Source organism: Camelina sativa, chromosome 12 (genome assembly GCF_030686135.1).
Source record: "Camelina sativa cultivar CO46 ecotype springtype chromosome 12, ASM3068613v1".
Taxonomy (NCBI): domain Eukaryota; kingdom Viridiplantae; phylum Streptophyta; class Magnoliopsida; order Brassicales; family Brassicaceae; genus Camelina; species Camelina sativa.
In genome coordinates, this window is record NC_141891.1 from 39,991,131 (window position 1) to 40,009,556 (window position 18,426).

Genomic DNA, 18,426 nt, shown 5'->3' on the forward strand with positions numbered 1-18,426 from the left:
CCTTCACCATGGTTTTGTCCCAATGGGTTTTCCTGGTAAGGTTTTAATGAGGCAGCATCCCCAAGCACATTGCGTAGATCCTTCCTAGCACTTGCATGGTTATGTCATCCAAGGGGGAGTGTTGTAAAACACTGGATGATGGACTCCATAACCAAACCCATAGACGGTCCATAAGTGTTTAAGACTTTAGGCCCATCGGCCAAGGCCTCTCTCGGCCATAACCTATTCCTAGTCGGTTTATCTTTAGTCTTTGTACTCTACTATATATACATCTGTAACCTCGAGTTTAATCAATAAGAACAAGAGTTTTCTACCTTTGGATTCTCTAGTTTTATAACAGCCACATCTTATTTTCTTTTGGCTTTTGCACACTTGATAGATTATATATATATATATATATATATATATATATATATATATATATATATATAATTTGTTGATAGTTTAATTGGTTGGCTTCCCAAGAGGAGGAAATACATACTAGGAATCCCCTATATATATATTAATAGATAAACACTCTCACAAAAAGCTGATGTGTCGCGTTCACATAGTTTTTTGTCTTTTTTTAAAAAAATACTCTTACATCTCATTATCATTTACATAAATATGTCATTGACAAAATATAAGGCAATGTTATTTTCTATTAGTTTTTAAAAATCAAATATTTAATGAGCAACTAAAATCCAGAAATATATTTAATTATCAATTTCATAACATATTTAATTATTAGAAGTAAATTACATTTTACAAACAATAAAAAAAATTATTCATTTATTTGCCACTTGGATACATTTTTCTCATTGCATTTTTTAAACTGATTAGTCTAAAATTTGTTATTTTATCTATTTAATGGTAGACAATTCGTGGATTCACCCCTAGGGGTGAACTTCTTTTATTCACCCCTACATAATTAAGGAAACAAATTATTATTTAAAGAAACAAAATCTGTATATCATTTAATTTAAACGTTATTAATTCTAAACATTATATTATAGTTTTTAATTATAACATCTAAATCTAAATTACTTTTTTTATAAACCCAAACTGATATATAATTTTTTTTAATCGTATAATTTAAACCATAACCACTCTTTTATAAACTTAAATTGAAATACAATACTGTTTAACTAGGATTTACCCCGTGGTACACCACGGGTCCATTTCTTTTATTTTTGTTGTTTGTTTTATAAATCAATAACCCTGTGCATTATGAAAAAATTAATTCAAATATTTACAACAAATATATCAAAATTTAAGTTATATTTATGTGTTAGTTTTGTTTAGTGTAAGATTATATAATTGTATTTGACTGTTAATTATAGGATTTAACCCACTGTTTACCGCAAAATAATTTGTTCTCTACATTATCATAAATTACTCAATTTAATATATCTAATATTGATAATGTTAGCAAAATAATGAAATGATAAATTATCTGTGTAACACCAAATTAATGATTCAAATCATTCGCACAATAAAATTTTATTGCGTGTTATTTTAACTTTTAATTGTAAATATTCATTATATATTAAAATAACTCAAATGTAAAATAATATATATCTGGAAATACTTGTTTGGTTATAAAAATCCTAAAACAGTTTTTAAAATATATATCCGTTTATAAAAATTCAAATCACATCATATGCTGAAAAAAATCTGAAATTTAATTAACTTTATGTATTAAATAGTAATTCAAATAATTTAATATAAGATTAAATAAAACTGAAAGGAAAATTCTATTTTAATATAAAATATTGCTTTAAATTAGGTAGATAGATTTTAGGAAATTAATATTATCAAATAAGGAAATGATTGTTTTTGGTTGTAAGGATTGTAGAGAATTTAGTTGGGACTTGTTTGGATACAAAGATAAGAGAGGGTGACACAAAAATGTACTTCAAAAATATTAAGATAGATTGTAAAATCTAAACCCTAACTACTATTTTATAAACCCAAACCGACATATAATTTTCTTTAATTGTAAAATCTAAACCCTAACAACTCTTTTATAAACTCAAACCGACATATAAATTTGTTTGATTGTAAAATTTAAACCCTAAACTCTAACCAATCTTTTGTAAAACCAAACCGACATATAATTTCGTTTAATTATAAAATCTAAACCCTAACCACTATCTTGTAAACCCAAACCGACATATAAAACCCTAATCACTCTTTTGTAAACCCAAACCGATATATAATTTTGTTTAATTGTAAAATTTACACTATAATCATTCAATTCTTTTATAATCCCAAACTGACATTATTTCCTTATTAAAAATCTACAGAATTTGTTTCTTTAATTTGTTTTTTATTTTTATTTTGATTTTGATTTATTTTATAAATATAATATGGCATGACGTTTTGTTGTATTTTGATTGGTTAATTAAGATGGGGTGAATAAAAGAGATTCACCTCTAGGGGTGAACCCAAGAATTTTTCTTTAAACACAAAAATATGTGAATCTGTCGGAAATCTGTCAGAAACGACAGAGTTTCTCGAAAACATACCATCGGTAATCTGTCGGAAAATACAGACATTTTCCAATACATGCCGTTGGAATTAGTCGGAAACGATAGACTTCTCGAAAACATACCATCGGTAATCTGTCAGAAAATACGGACATTTTCCAATACATGCCGTCGGAAATTTGTCGGAAATGACGGACTTTCTCAAAAACATACCATCGGTAATCTGTCGTATATGACGGACATTTTCCGATACATGCCGTCGGAAATCTGTCGGAAACGACGAAGTTTCTCGAAATTCCATCGTTAAATCATCGGTTTTTCCGTCAGTTCGACGGATATTTTCCGATATTGTTCGGTCGGTAATATCGTCGGAAATATATCTCCGACGGATGTCTGGCAGAAAATTACCGACGGACTTACCGACAAACCCGTCTCCGATGGATTTCTGACAGGTGATTACCGACGGATTTACTGACAAACCGACCATTAATATATTTATCGGTAATCTGTTAGTAATTGCTTGTCAAAAATCCGTCAGTAATTACCGACGGATTTTCGACAAATTTATTTTTTCGATGATCTAGAACCGACGGACGTATCCATCAGTAATTTGTTGGTAATGGATGTTTCCGACGGCTTACTGGCAGTTGTGCTCGTCAGTTGTAAGCTCTTTTCTTGTAGTGGTTTGAATACATAACCAAAGGTGTTTATCAAAGACGATAGTCAATGTCAGTAAGTTGTACAAAGATTAGGAATAAGTTGCTTAATTTATAGATGTGTAATGGTTTTACCAAAATAAGTGAGAGCTATAAAAATCAAACGCACGGCTCCATATCCTTTAATTTATAGTAGAGGCTACATTTAAACGCTCTCTTTATTTTAATTAGGTAATATCTTGTGCATATGCGCGGGTTGTTGTATTAGTTATTTTAATTAATTTTAGTTTATGTAATAATTATAAAATTGTAAGAATTTTTTGATAAGATTTTTTTTATAAAGTTTTTTAAAATGGTATTTCTAAAAAAAGGTATTGAAAAAGATGTATTATTGAAATTCTCTCTAAAAATACATATATACCAAAAAAAATTCTAAATATCAATAATACACTATATTTATTCAAATCATACAATATCAAAATATACCACTTATTTTAAAAATATTGTTAATGATAAAAATACAAATTTACTATGATATTCATTTTGATTTAATAATTCTATTATAATAGTTTATTTTGTTAAAACATTGCATACTTTTAAAATTAAAATAATATACATGAATGAAGATGAGTTCTTTAGCTTGATTTCCTCATTGGGCTTTGAACGAAATCAGTATTGTTGAGTCTGCATCGATAATTGTTTTTTACAACCACCAAAATTTTATTATACATGTGTAATTGAAAATTAAAAATAATAAGAAGACAAAGAAGGAAAGAAAAAATACATTAAAACTAAAAAAAATAAAAGTTTGAATAAAAATATAAGATAAATCTAACAAAATATATAATTACACTTATACCATGAGTTTTGAACCCATGCAAGAACATAAACAAAACAAAAAAAAATATTTAGAATTTGAGATATAGTGGATGATGATGTGAGAATGGTTATTTATAGGATTTCAAGGGATGAAAGTTACATTTCTAATATAATTTATTATACATATGTAATTGAAAATTAAAAATAATAAGAAGACAAAGAAGGAAAGAAGAAATACATAAAATTAAAGAAATAAAATTTAACAAAATATAAAATAAATCTAACAAAATATATAATCACACTCTTACCATGAGTTTTGAACCCATGCAAGAACATAAACAACACAAAGGAAATATTTAGAATTTGAGATATGGTGGATGATGATATGAGAATGGTTATTTATAGGATTTCAAGGGATGGAAGTTACATTTCTATTAAAATTTAATTAGAGGAGTTACAATTATAATTTATAGTGTGTTTGAATGAAAATGAATTGAAGAAAATAGTCAATTTATAATTTATGTAATTTCAGTTACAATTAAGTAGTAAAGTGTGGATTAATCTCTATTATTACATATTTATTTATTAAAAATAAAATTTATTTTTTAGAAATTAAATGCTAAATAGACCAGTAAGAAGATAGTGAACAATTATCTTTTACAGCCACCAAAATTTTATAATACATATGTAATTGAAAATTAAAATTAATAAGAAGATAAAGAAGAAAGAAGAAATACATAAAAAAAATTGAACAAAATATAAGATAAATCTAACAAAATATATAATCACACATTCACACTCTTACCATGAGTTTTGAACCCATGAAAGAACATAAACAAAACAAAGAAAATATTAAGAATTTGAGGTATGATGGATGATGATGTGAGAATGGTTATTTATAGGATTTCAAGGGATGAAAGTTACATTTGAAAGTTTTTATACATATGTAAATAATTATAAGACAAAGAAGGAAGGAATAAATTCATAAAAACAAAGAAATAAAATTGCATAAAAATATAAGATAAATTTAACAAATATATAATCACACTCTTACCATGAGTTTTGAACCCATGAAAGAATATAAACAAAACAAAGAAAATATTTAGAATTTGAGATGTGGTGGATGATGATGTGAGAATGATTATTTATAGGATTTCAAGGGATGGAATTTACATTTCTAAAATATATTATTATACATATTTAATTGAAAATTAGAAATAATAAGAAGACAAAGAAAGAAGGAATAAATACATTAAAAAAAAGAAATAAAATTGAACAAAATATAAGATAAATCTAACTAAATATATAATCACACTCTTACAATGAGTTTTGAACCCATGCAAGAACATAAACAAAACAAAGAAAATATTTATAATTTGAGATATGGTGGATGATGATGTGAGAATGATTATTTATAAGATTTCAAGGGATGGAAATTACATTTCTAAAATAATTTAATTATAGGAGTTACAATTATAATTCATAGTGTGTTTGAATGAAAATGAATGGAAAAAGATAGTCAATTTAAAATTTATGTAATTTCAATTACAATTTAGTAGTAAAGTTGAATTTAAAGTTTAGATTAATGTAAATTATTACATTTTTATTTAATTTAAAATAAATATTAATTTTTAGAAATTAAATGCTAAATGACCAATAAGGAGAGAGTGAAACCTTACTTTTATGTATATGATTTTCTAGAAAGACATAACCTTCGAGGTACGTAATAAAGATGAAAATATTTGAAGAAGTTCACATTTGTTTTGGTTTAAAAAAAAAATTTAGTACAGATCGATTTGAGTATAAATATTAGAGAAGAATCAAGACATGTAAATGTCAGTGTGAATGTCTAAAGGCAAGCTGATGAAACTACAGAGATCAGATAACTGATTAGATCTAAAGCAAAATCAAAGATTGATCATCAAAAGAGATCAGTTATTTACCAAAACAAAACCCTAGATCTAGCATAATAACGTTGAAACCGACTTAAACAGAATAGAAAAGCCCGAACAAAAATGAAGGTCCATCAAGGATGAATGCTACGCTGCATCATAAATTCCATAAAAATGAAAAAAAATCCAAAACTGAATACTCTTTAATGGGTCGGCACCAAGCCTATTCTAAATTAGGTTTCCAGAAAACCCCTGAACATATAAATGCACCTCTTCCAACGTACAACGTGGCCATAAGCACAACCTTTAAAAAGAAAACAATAACAATCTTTCTTTATATAACTACATGTTGGATCATCATACATATATTAAAGATTTGAGATATGGTGAGTGGAGGATGAAAAAGTAATTATTTATACGATAAATGAGGTAGATTATCCCAACCGCAAATGCAATGGATTGTTGCAAAGAACAGTGTGAATATACAATTGTGGTTACTCAAGAAAGCACAAGAAGAATCATATGACATTTGTCATCCAGAAAACGGCTTTAAGACTCCTCGTTCTCTCATTCGATTCATGACTCTTGAAGCATCGTTTAGTTTATCTGCTCTCTCGTACAAAGCGGCCACAACCAAATGCAACTCCTTGCTATTAACATTAGGATCAGATTCCAATATCTCAAACAACGATTCAACCATCTCAAAATCTTTCTTCGATGAGTATAAACTCAGCATTTGGAAATGAACTTCATCAGGGAAAACACATCCTTCCTCTTGCATTTCTCTGTAAACCGTATCTGCCTTTTCAAACTCTCTCTGTTTCCCATACGCGTTCAACACCATAGCTATCGCATTTGAATCCGGAAAGTAACCAGCGGTTCTCATTTTCTCAAACACTTCGATGACATTTACATACCTTTGGTTTCTTGAGTAAAGATTGATCATACAGCCAAAAACTGATATGTCTTTTACTTCCCCGGAGTAAAAAGCTTGACGAAAAACCCATGTCGCCTCTTCAGTTCTCCCGGCTTTAGCCAGAATAGTGATAGCGGTTTCCCGAGGGATATTATCAGGGAGTTTTAACTCGTGAAGCAGACGTTTAGCATGACCCATTAGACCAACTCTTTCATAAGCCACAATCATGGTTTGATACAGAACTTGATCGATTTCCACACCCGAGCTCCTCAGCTTCTGAAACAGTGTCGCAGCTCGGTCCAATTTCCCAGCTTTCCCCCATATTGATATAATAGTTGAGTAGGTAATGGCGTTAGGTTCAATTCCTCGGCTCTGCATCTCTTGAACAAGATTCGTGGCCTTTTCATGCTCCATAGTTTTCCCATAGATCTTAATCATCGTGTTGTACGTAACAACGTTCTGTACAATGTCTTTCCTCTGCATCAGCCTGAAAAGATGAATCGCTTCACCGAAAAGCTCAGCCTCGCCGTAAACACGAAGGATGGTATTGTAGCTAACAACATTTGGTTCGATATCTATTTTCCTCAAACTCCAAAACAACCTATCAGCTTCTTTAACCATGTCAAGCTGACCATAAACATCGATCATTATATTACAAGTCGTGAGATCCAACTCACAATTCACCTCTTTCATCTCCGCGAAAACCGACAAAGCTTCTAAAAACTTCTGATTCTCTACATAAACACTCAAGAGTGTAGAGTAACTAACTGTGTTTGGTAACACACCCGCTCCGTTCATCTCTTTTATAAGTAACCGCGCCTCTCTAAACAATTTGGCCTTTCCATAAACATTGATCATCGAATTATACGCAACAAGATCAGGAGTAATACCAGACCTCTTCAACCTCGAGAAAATCGAAATAGCCTTAGAATAATCACACAGCCTCCTAGAAAGCTCAATGAGGTTGCTATACAAAACAAGGTCACCTGAGACACGGTCTTGTTCCATCTTCTGAAGCCAAGACAAAGCCGAATCAAACATACCCTCTTTCCCAAACGAAGTAATCAGCGTCGAATAAGTATACCTATCAGGGGTAAGAGCTCTCTGACGCATTTCGTCGAACAGTCCGTGTGCAATATCAAACTGCTTACTTCTCAACACATTACGAAGTACCACATTGTAGGCGAACACAGAAGGTGTGTATTTAGCTTCCTCGTGAACCCAATCGAGCAACGCCAATGATCTCTGCCAATCATTTTCTCGAGAGAGAAGAGAAACCATGAACCGTATAGACAACTGTCTGTCTTTGTAAGTTGAAAGCAGAGAAAAAAGCTCACTTTCGTTCTGGGTCTGGTGAATCGAGGCTAAAAGCTCGTCCATATCGACGTCGTGATCGATAAAAGCGGATCTTTGATACCTCCGATGTTTCCTCAACGCTTGAAACGACGACGTTGAGTTCTTCTTCTTCTCTGGTTGTTGTTTTTTCCATACCTTTCTGGTTTGTGAAGGTGATGAAGAAGCAGAGACTGTGAATATGAGATTGCGTTGTCTAGCTTTAGGAATGGTGGAGATATGAGGTCTGGTTAAGGGTAATAATGGAAGAGAAAGTGAAGGCGAAGAAGATGAAGCAATAATATCTGTGCACAACATTGGATTTTGCAATCTTTTCAAAAAACACAAAGATAAAATCTTTATATAGCACCCAAACATTGTACACTGAGAAACAAACGACGCCGTTTTGTATTATTATTATTACTTTTTGTTTATCTTTTACCTACTGTTTAGCGTTGTTGACTTGTGTTTACCATATAGTTCAATAAAATAAAATAAAAAATCAATGCTCAATGGTATGTTATTTTAAAACAAATAAATTACTAGCTAAATAACATTAAAGTCTTGAATAATTTAAATAATTTTCTATAAAATTTTAAATTCAAGAACATGGGGTTTGAGAAGGTAACTAAATAATATCAAATAGCATATGATTTTAACAAAACTTATATTCTTTTAAAATATTTTTTCCAATATATCATGACAAATAAGATAACTATATCTTTTTTTTATATAAAATCCCACAATAGGACAGGTATACTGAAGATTGCTTTTTTTAAAAAAAACATAGAATTCTAGTCAACAATATTTATCATATTGCTTTCCTTTCTTGGTAACAAATCACAACATATCCAGTCAAAAAAAAACATTTCTTAATTAGTATATTGCTTTCTTTTTGGGTCATAAGGAACAATATAAATAAGTAGATTAAACATTTTTTCAATCACAATAAAAATATGATGAATAATATCATGAGGCTCTCTCATATAATAGTTGTGGTTACTCTACTTGTTCTTGCATCTAGTCTTGCCCAGGCTAGGACCATGCAAGACCTTCAACAAGTAGACTCTAAACCGATCCATCTACCACCGATTATCCCAACCGAGCCATTTCCTCCACCTCCACCAAGACAGGATCCGCATACATCAGTGAAGCAGTTCCCAGTCCCAATTTATTGTCCTCCGGGTAAACACTATTGTATTTCTCCTGGATTCCCCGGTCCTCCTCCCGCATAAACTCAAGTGTTCCTTTTGTAATATTAAGCACCTAAAAATAAATATAATACATGACAATGTAAAACCTGTTTTGTATTAATTATTGTGCTTTCTAATCATAAATCTACAATAATTCGTTAACTAAATTTCATTACTTTGTCTCACTTTGATTATCAAGCAGAACATTTATTCTCTACAATTAGTAAATTACATTAGGCTGACAAGTAAATCAACACGAACCAACGATAATCTTAAACAAGATATCCGAACATGCTCATGTTATAAAACTGATGTGAAGTTTAACGTATATGACAAACAGAGCACCGAAGCACCCCCAAAAACAAAGAAAATAATGATATATGAACACAAAAAGATAAATTAGAGAAAAGTTGTCAACACAAATGTATGCATATGGTAGAATAAATTCTAGAACTAAAGCCGAGACCACCATACCAACATGCATATGTTGCAATATTTGACACTAAAAAGGTAAAAGTAAAAAAAGTAAAAAAATAGTAGCTTCCACCAAATATTCTTCTCTTTTTTTTACATAAAAATTTCATATAATTTCGCATGTTTGTGCATACTACTATACTAGATACTGGTAACACAAATTAGAGTAACCCTCTTTCTGAAATAGTGGCTTTCATAGCTTGGAGAGAGTCCTCCATTTCATCACAAAGCTTGTGAGGATTTGGAATGACGGTAGGATCAACTCCTAGCGAGATTACCATCTTTTCCGCATAACTTAGAAAATGTATTGTCAATGCCTATACAAAAACAGAATCATGATCATATGAGAAGATAAAAGAGAAGGAGGTTACTAATGATAAAGAAGCAGATTTAGTTTCAAATTCCCCTTCATGTATACGTACATGAGCGTGTCCATAGACACTTGGAGCGATGTAAGCAATGGGGTGGCCAAGGAAACTGATTTCTTCCTCGGGACCAATCATGTTTGAAATTAATGTGGTCGTGTTCGAAACAATTCGTTCTGGAAATATTGCACCTACCTACAATGACAAGAGTCTCATTTTTAAGTTCATAAGCGTGACAATAACAACAATCTCGAACTCGTTTAATCAGATCATATACCTTAGTTCCGAAAATATTGAAGATATATTCTGTCATCGAATATGCCAAAGCAGCTTGAAGTGAGTGTTTTTTCCGATCCATAGCTGATTGAGCCTTTGATAGATACAACAATGGATCGGTCTCTAAACCGATCGAGATGGGCAAGGCAATAGAGCTGAAGTAGTTGCCCCATCTGCATTTTGAATCCTTGGCCATCATATCTGCCAATGGCTTCATTCATGTATTAACCTTGTGTCACAATTTATGCTTTCCTTTCTATGTATTTAGACAGATGGTTAGTTAAATCTAGTTGTGTAGGTTTCTAACCTTGATTCCAACATTTGACCTTAGGTTTACAAAAACACCTGCGGTAAGTCGTATTTTTCCAGGAAAATCGCTTAGATAACGCGAGAGAGCGGCTTGTGTAACTCCAAGTAGTACATCATTGATAGTCTAGAAACAAACCCAAGTTGACGCAAATTAAAGAGAAAAAAAATCTAGAAAAATAGTTATTGATGAGCTTCAAGAAATCAACCCAAAACGTAACATACCATGTTCATAACTTTCTTTATAAGTTTTATGTCATCTAACGAGACAATTCTGTGACAAAACATCTTCTGATTATTTTCGACGCCCACATCACCTTTCAGAGGCGTCTTTGTATCCTTCAAGAACAAAGCTGAAGCCAAGAGAAGCAAAAGATCCACGAGAGTATTGCAAATCAATCTCACTGAAGAAGAAATCAGTAGTACCAACCTTAAGAACCATGGGACGTCTATATCTTTATGCACCGTCCGTTTAAGAACAGGAATAGTAGGACTTGTATCTCCGTGTGATGTATTCTGAGTACACGCAACTAGCAGAGACATGAGGGATGTTCCATCTCCCAATGAATGGTGAGATCTTATTACACAGACCGCTTCGGCATCAAGCGTTTTGACGTTGAGGATGTGCATGTCCCATAAAGGTCTTGATTTATCGAGAGGAAGCATTGTTAGACGTGAAACATAGTCCTCAACATAACCTTCTCCATTGTCGCCGATCTCCCCGGGGTCTATATCAGGTTCAACTACATGGTTTTCAACGTTGACTTGAGTCTTAATCCAACATGCACCATCATCAGACTGTGAAATTGGAGACTAATTAACCACCAAACTAATTAAGTCATATATTAGATCGATTAAACACTAAATAAATTTGGTCTAATTATAATGTGCGTTCTTACCAATCTGCTAGAGAAACGAGGATGCTTAGAAACATTAAGCTTCAAGGCATGTTGTATAATATCAGCATTGATCTTAGTTTTGCAACCGATCATGGTGAGGATGCAACAGTCGTTGCCCGGCGATTGGAACACACGAGCCATAGGGCTGAGCGGTTCTCCATCTTCGTCCTCCTCACTGATCATATTGTCTCTTCTTGCCTTCGCTACTTGCATACGTGATACGCATATATCATTTCCCGGGATCGCACGTTCTCTTACACGTACCATATGTAACTTAAAGTAATAGTATAATGATAATGATACAGCTTTTTTTCTTTTGTCGATTAGTTCTCTTCTTTACATATTCACATAATCACATTTATCAAAAAGAAAGCATCTTTTACCTGTTAGTTGTTGTATCTATGGCCATTTATTACAATATACTCATTATTGTTTTCGGTTATGATTTCTCTGACACCCACCAAATTACAACAATTTATATAAATATCATTACCGTGAGAATTTATTAATATATAGAGATATTACTTTATTGATAAATTATTAATTTATAGTAAAATCTTTCTATATAATAATATTTTTTAAAAATATATTTAAAAATAAAATTTAATTGTTATAATTAATTTTTCTTTTATAAATAATTGCAAGGAAAAAAACAATTATCATTTTTTGAAAAACTTTCGGTTCATTAATATATTAGAAATTAACTCTAACCAAAATTAATGTAAAATTTAAAAAGGTAAAAAACACAAGAGTCATAATTTACTAAACTTTCTCACACACATATATATATATATATATATATATATATCAATAATTTTATACAATTACTCAGTTATAGTATTGATGAGACCATGTATTCATATAAGATCTTAAAAAAATATTATATAATTATATTATCGAGTTGTGTTTAAAATTACAATATCTCAACTTAGGAACGGAGAAATTTATAATTGTTATTAATTTATAGATGTTTTATTACTAAAACCTCAATAGATTAATAACATAAGGAATATAATATTTTATTAATTTATTGAGTTATTAATTTATCATAATTTATCATATTTTATTAATTTATTGGGAGCTGCCAACATTCGCCGTAGTCTCTCCCCTCTTCATGCCGAGATTGAAGCCCTTGTTTGGGCTATGCGGTGCATGATTGGAGCGGATAACCAATCTGTAGTCTTTATCACCGACTGTTCTGACTTAGTGAAGATAGTGTATTCGCCTTCCGAGTGGCCAGCTTTTACGCCTTATTTGGAGGACATACAGGCGGATAGAGAGGAGTTTGCTTTTTTTTCCTTAGTCTACCTCCCTCGATCTCAGAATGGTAAAGCGGATAATTTAGTGCGATGAGTTTGCACAGTTCTGCACTTAGTTACCTATGTAAACAATGTTCTTTTGTATTGGCTTGTTTGAGCCAATTTTGTTCTCTTGTTGTAAAAAAAAAAAAAAAAAAAAAAAAAAAAAAAAAAAAAAAAAAAAAACCAAAAAGGTAATTTAGAACCAAATAAATCATTAGCTATTCCCCTCAAATGGGAGCCGTTTAAGTAATCTTATTGAGGTATTACCTTACGTTACATATGGTAGCGTGTAAGAGAACGTACGAGCCCGGGAATGAAGTTTTCCCCTTTGAAGTTTTTCCCTCTGGATCTCAAGGCTTCTTCTTGTCCCTTCTCCTTCTCGTGTTCTTTGGTTTTTGGAGTGATAGTTAGGGTTAGGATCCGTGATCTGATCCTACCCTTCTTGGGCCTTTTCGATTGAAGTTATTAATCTATTGATGTTAGCTTAAGATCATAACTCATTGTGTTATAACTTTTTTGAACGGATCTTAATAAATGTTCATTTTCTCTACATTACAACCAAAATAAAACACCAATTAGCTAGGAAATTTATAACAAGAGTACAGATGTTGTTAAGTAGTCTTTTAGACGACGAGGGAGACGGTGGAGAACGATCAGGCTGTTGTGAAGGAGGTAAAGACGTTGTGTTTTCAAGAGAGCAATGGAAATTGCAGCGGCTCGGGCGAACGATTCTGTATATACCAGTGCTTGCAAGTAAGTAGACGTCTTTATTGTTGTCTTGTCCAAAGGAGAATACAAAGCCAAGTGGTGGTGATGAAGAAGCAGATGACTCTGTTTCAGATGAGCAAGGGACTGGCGAATCCGAAGCGCATTGTAACGGAGGAATATGAGAGCTCGTGAAGTTTCCACTACCAACTGGAATTTCAGTCCCACCATAAATAACTCCGGCGTATAAGTCTGCAAAGAGATAACTAAAACACACAAACAGAGGAAATGTTCTTGATTTGACAAATACTGACATGAATGATATATATAAGGAGAAGAAGAGGGAATGAGCCAACGTACGTTCCATACAAGCATGGATCAGTGGAGGAACGGTAAAAGTATCCACCAGTTATTGATGCTGATCCTTCTGAATGATTGTACCACATTACAGGCAAGATCGGATTTGTAATCTTTGTTGTTGAGTTGCTTATTTTAGAAGAACTTGAGGGATTAAACGGCAAAGTTCCCTCGTAGTAATGCCAACCATAGTTTCCTCCCTTAGTGATCATATCCACTTCTTCATATTTGTCCTGTAAACTCAACATATAAGGAAATGTTCATTACTTAGTTTGACAAAGAGAGAACATAAAACATGTTGTGTTATACCTCGCCAACATCTGCACAAAGAAAATAAGACGGCCTCTCTGAATCAAAACTGCATCGCCATGGATTTCTAACTCCCATGGCCCATATCTCCGGAAGCAGATTCTTATCTTGAGAAAACGGATTGTCCTTTGGTATAGAATAGTTTCCCCATAGCTGAAACTTGCTTAGGGCTTTTGTATCTGAATACCAATAAAGAAACAAGAACCAAAAAAATCAAATTCCATGTTCATTTTGTGATGTATGCGTCTGTTGTATAAATAGCATATTTATTACCAAGAACATTATTATTCACATCAAGTCTCATGATCTTCCCGAGCAACGATCTCTTGTTTTGTGCAAAGTTGTGTGGATCTCCTTTACTTCCACCATCTCCCATCATGAAATACAAGTACCCATCTTTAGGTCCGAACAATATCTGTCCACCGTGATGTGTTGTAAAAGGAAGACCCATTGTAAAGATTCTTCTTACCTCCACCGGTCTAACATAAGTCCCTGATTACATATCAGTAACGTTCTCAGAAACATTTAAGAGAAGGGTAAAAACAAACGAAGGTGGTAATATTTAATACCATTGGTAAAGAACTCTGATATGACACTATGGTATTGACATGGGTTTGCTCCACTATCAGAATCTAGCTTTTCAGGGTCACAGTCAATATCTGAGTTGCACGCGCATTTGCCAGAACACTCTGGCCACTTAACTTTATCGCAGTTGAAAGAAGCGAAGAATCTACCGTTTTGCAAGAAGTCAGGATGGAAAGCTATTCCCAAGAGACCGAGCTCAGCATCAAAGTGCACTTCTCCAGTAAGATCAAGAAACAAGTTAGTTTCGTCTATTTTCAAAACTTCTCCAGATCCTTCAGGTGGAACTGTCGCCAAGTATATCTTCCCAGGTTGATCAGACAAAAAGACACGATTAGAACCATCAGGATGAGGTACCATGTTAAGATAAGACCCGTTTCCAAGCTTCTCAAGACATATGCCTGAAGGAGATGGACTAGTAGCTTTTGAAATGTTAAATGAAACAGCCTGGCCAGTGAAGCACACAGAGGACTCATCTGAAGCTCCACCAAAAATCTTGCAGAAGTCGTTTCTTGATTTCCACGTATCAGATATTGTGGAAGTGTTGTTGCCTCCATCTCCGGCTTGAGATGCAAAAGGAGTGTTGGTTACAGAGAGATTATGGCACTCGTTCCAAAATCTGGCGCAGAAATCAACGTTGGCCAGCGATTGTGTTGAAGAAACTGTCGAGTTGCAAAGCACAGGAACTTGTCTAGATTCTGACTCAACACGGTAAAGCTCTGCTGCGAAAGGATCACACTTCTGCAACAAGATAACCGAATCCTTAATTGACAACAAGATAACAGTACCATAGCATCCAAGAAATTTAAACATTTGTGTTTTACCGAGCAAAGTAATGATTTGAGGAGTAGAGAACAGCTCCCAGATAAATTGACTGCTTTAAACTGTCTCTGCAACTCCAAGTCTTCAAGGGAGTTACAGCATACACTTCCATTAAATTGACAAAAAGTGAGCCGTTGCTGTGGATTAAACGGTGCAGCTGACCACAAACAGATTATAAAAAAATCAGTAAAGAGACGGCACAAAAACACAGACTTATCAATCAAATTACCTTTAAGATAACAGAAAAAGAGCCACCTACTCAAATCATTACATAAAGGATGTGACAAGGAGCTTCTGGCAAGAAACAATAGAAGGGAAGAAAGAAACAGAGCTATTGAACAGAGAGAACCCATTTGAAAATAATCCTAAGAGATTGAAATGAAAAAAAAAAGATGAAAACTACACATCCACAGATTCAAAACTCTTACCAAGAAATCAAAGGGGGAGACCAAAGCTTCAGACAAGAACTGATAATATCTTTTAAAAATAAATGTGAGACTTTTTTTTTATTTTAGTTGAATCAGCAGACAACTAGCAGAATCTACAATAAATCTAATATGCAAATTGGTTTTTTTAACCCAATAGAATAATATAGAATGAATTATTGGCGTCGAAAAATGTGTTGACTAATCAAAGAAGATAACACAACTAAGCTTTGATTTCAGACTTGTGTCTTTCTCCATACCTTAAAAAACCAAATAGAACAGAACATCATTATCCAATTCAGGTACCATGAAACTAAGAAACAGATCATGCTCTGTGCAGAAAGATAAGCAATTCGTACTTTAGCCTACGATTACAATGGCTTCTAGTTCACTTCCTTTGTTATTACAAAACCCTTAATAGATATATTCTCGACAACACACTTAACCCATACTTCCCACTGGTTAACTTGTATCTACTTGTATGTAAACTTGACACACACTCAATTGACACACACTCGTCTATGTACTCACCAATCTTCACTCATCTATTTACTCACATTCAGTTCAAAAGAAGGGAAAAGTTTAAAAGCGCATCATTATCAAGATTCATGTTACAACACATACAATTAACTGCTTGTTGTCAATGCCAACGATATCAAGCAAAATCACTTCATCTTCTAATTCAAAGGGATTATAATTTCAAACTCTTTTAGTAACCTCACCTTCTGGTTATCAATGGTGTGAAGAGTACCATCTGAGTCCATGTATTGTGTGTACAGCAAGCCAAAACTATCTCTGCTGCTCCTTTCCAATGAATGAGAACTTCAGAATCACCCTGCAGTCATTTAATGTTTTTTAGACCATTATGTTTCCCGGAGGAGTAAACCTACCAATAATGGGGGAACTAACCCAACATATTCTTCTTATTACAAAAAGACAAGACATAGAAACAAACAAACACCACCAAAGAAAAGACAAAACAAAAAACTGATACATGCATTAACATACATTGTATATATCAAAGCAAGCTTTAAAATGGTAAAAGTAAACGGTTGTATGGCAATCGGAGTCCTCCAGAACCAAAATACCAAGATAAGGTATATCACAACCTAGAGACAAAGTCCTTAGCACAACTCAATTATGAAGAAAATGAGAAGCATAAACACACCACTCAAGTTACCTTTGAAGCAAGTAGAACAGCAGCTGACAATCCACCTGCAAGCAGTGATTTCTGGCTACCACTCTTCAGATAACCCATCAGTCCACCAACTGCAAATAAACAAACGAAACAACACTAGTGAAGAAGAAATTGATTACATAACTACATTTTAGAAGACGATTAGCAAAAGGGAACACAAACAAAGAAGAATCTAATCAAGGGTCTTTGATTTAACCAAAAAAAAGTTATGTAATTTGAGTTAGAAACTCAATTTACCCGAAAATGCTCTTTAATTTGCAAACCCTCGAAGAAGAGATCCAATAATCAAACCCCATTGAAATTGTTCAATCAAAGTGAGCAAAGCAGTGTACATAAGAGAATCTGGTTGATTTAGAGAAAGCTAGAGGAGAATCCACTTAGAGATTTAAAGGTTTTTTACTTCTCATAAGTGAAAGAGGAGAAACACTGCAAATTTGTCACATCGATTTTTTTTTTTTTTTTTTACGTCCGGATAAGATAAACCCGTTCGAGATTCTACTTATTCGGGTACCCAGAGACCTTAGGATGTTCTTAGAGTAATGGGGGAACACTTAAGGAGGTTCAGAGTAAAAATATTATGAAAATAATCTAAGATCAGTAGTTAAATCTTTTGTTAAAAAGTTAATTATTGGGAGAACATGTTTAATATCATAAGATTTAATAATATAATATTCTTAAACATATTACATTTATAAAAACTGTAAAAATAACATTTAAATTGCAAACTTATAAAACTTGTACTAAAATTCAAAATACAATACCAAATTTTTATGAAACAAAAAAACATTAAAAATTAAAAAAAAAACAAACAAATACATTACTTAATTAAAACAAAAAACATTTTATTTAATTAATACATAGTTTAAATCAAATCCTCTTTTAATTTGTGAAAAATTGTTTGCAAAAAATTGTATCCAATCATAACTTGTCTACATCAAGAACTGGACAACATATTCTTATGCCACTATTCATTATATTTATAATTTTAATGAGCTAAGAACACACCAAGTGTTCCCCATTGCGGATGGCCTTATACGTTCTACCTTGTATCGTTGTGTTTACCAAATTACCCCAAATCTTTTTATATTTACAGAATTGCCCAAATTTTTTGGTAGTTTTACAGATTTA

General features: G+C 32.6%; 2 protein-coding genes and 1 pseudogene across 10 annotated transcripts; all 3 read right to left on the bottom strand.

The window, feature by feature from the left end:
• Positions 1 to 6,229: 6,229 nt before the first annotated feature.
• LOC104732851 (pentatricopeptide repeat-containing protein At5g39980, chloroplastic pseudogene) lies at positions 6,230 to 8,426 on the bottom strand (annotated as a pseudogene). Its single transcript, XR_015573833.1, has one exon. The product of XR_015573833.1 is annotated as a pentatricopeptide repeat-containing protein At5g39980, chloroplastic pseudogene (transcript).
• A 1,377-nt stretch (positions 8,427 to 9,803) lies between these two features.
• LOC104732852 (wax ester synthase/diacylglycerol acyltransferase 7-like) lies at positions 9,804 to 11,997 on the bottom strand. 4 transcript variants are annotated; one of them, XR_015575118.1, is made up of 6 exons: positions 11,600 to 11,997; positions 10,926 to 11,498; positions 10,702 to 10,827; positions 10,396 to 10,595; positions 10,176 to 10,313; positions 9,804 to 10,070 (listed from the first exon to the last, which is right to left on the bottom strand). XR_015575118.1 is itself a non-coding variant. In XM_010452445.3 (6 exons), exons 1-6 carry the CDS (start codon positions 11,864 to 11,866, stop codon positions 9,915 to 9,917), a joined length of 1,470 nt encoding a protein of 489 aa, XP_010450747.3. In that variant the 5' UTR covers positions 11,867 to 11,997; the 3' UTR covers positions 9,804 to 9,914. The 4 variants fall into 4 exon arrangements, 3 of the variants coding, with proteins under 3 accessions (XP_010450747.3, XP_087335505.1, XP_087335506.1); XM_010452445.3 differs by having other exon boundaries at positions 10,396 to 10,605; XM_087479379.1 differs by having other exon boundaries at positions 10,396 to 10,605; positions 10,926 to 11,513.
• A 1,403-nt stretch (positions 11,998 to 13,400) lies between these two features.
• LOC104732853 (HIPL1 protein-like) lies at positions 13,401 to 17,847 on the bottom strand. 5 transcript variants are annotated; one of them, XM_087479377.1, is made up of 9 exons: positions 17,536 to 17,847; positions 17,281 to 17,369; positions 16,823 to 16,935; positions 15,678 to 15,832; positions 14,841 to 15,594; positions 14,545 to 14,763; positions 14,272 to 14,450; positions 13,966 to 14,195; positions 13,401 to 13,871 (listed from the first exon to the last, which is right to left on the bottom strand). In XM_087479377.1, exons 5-9 carry the CDS (start codon positions 15,211 to 15,213, stop codon positions 13,448 to 13,450), a joined length of 1,425 nt encoding a protein of 474 aa, XP_087335503.1. In that variant the 5' UTR covers positions 15,214 to 15,594; positions 15,678 to 15,832; positions 16,823 to 16,935; positions 17,281 to 17,369; positions 17,536 to 17,847; the 3' UTR covers positions 13,401 to 13,447. The 5 variants fall into 5 exon arrangements, 4 of the variants coding, with proteins under 4 accessions (XP_087335503.1, XP_087335504.1, XP_087335502.1 ...); XR_015575117.1 differs by lacking the exons at positions 16,823 to 16,935; positions 17,281 to 17,369; positions 17,536 to 17,847 and adding an exon at positions 15,905 to 16,095 and having other exon boundaries at positions 14,545 to 14,750; XM_087479378.1 differs by lacking the exons at positions 16,823 to 16,935; positions 17,281 to 17,369; positions 17,536 to 17,847 and adding an exon at positions 16,104 to 16,236.
• Positions 17,848 to 18,426: the final 579 nt, after the last annotated feature.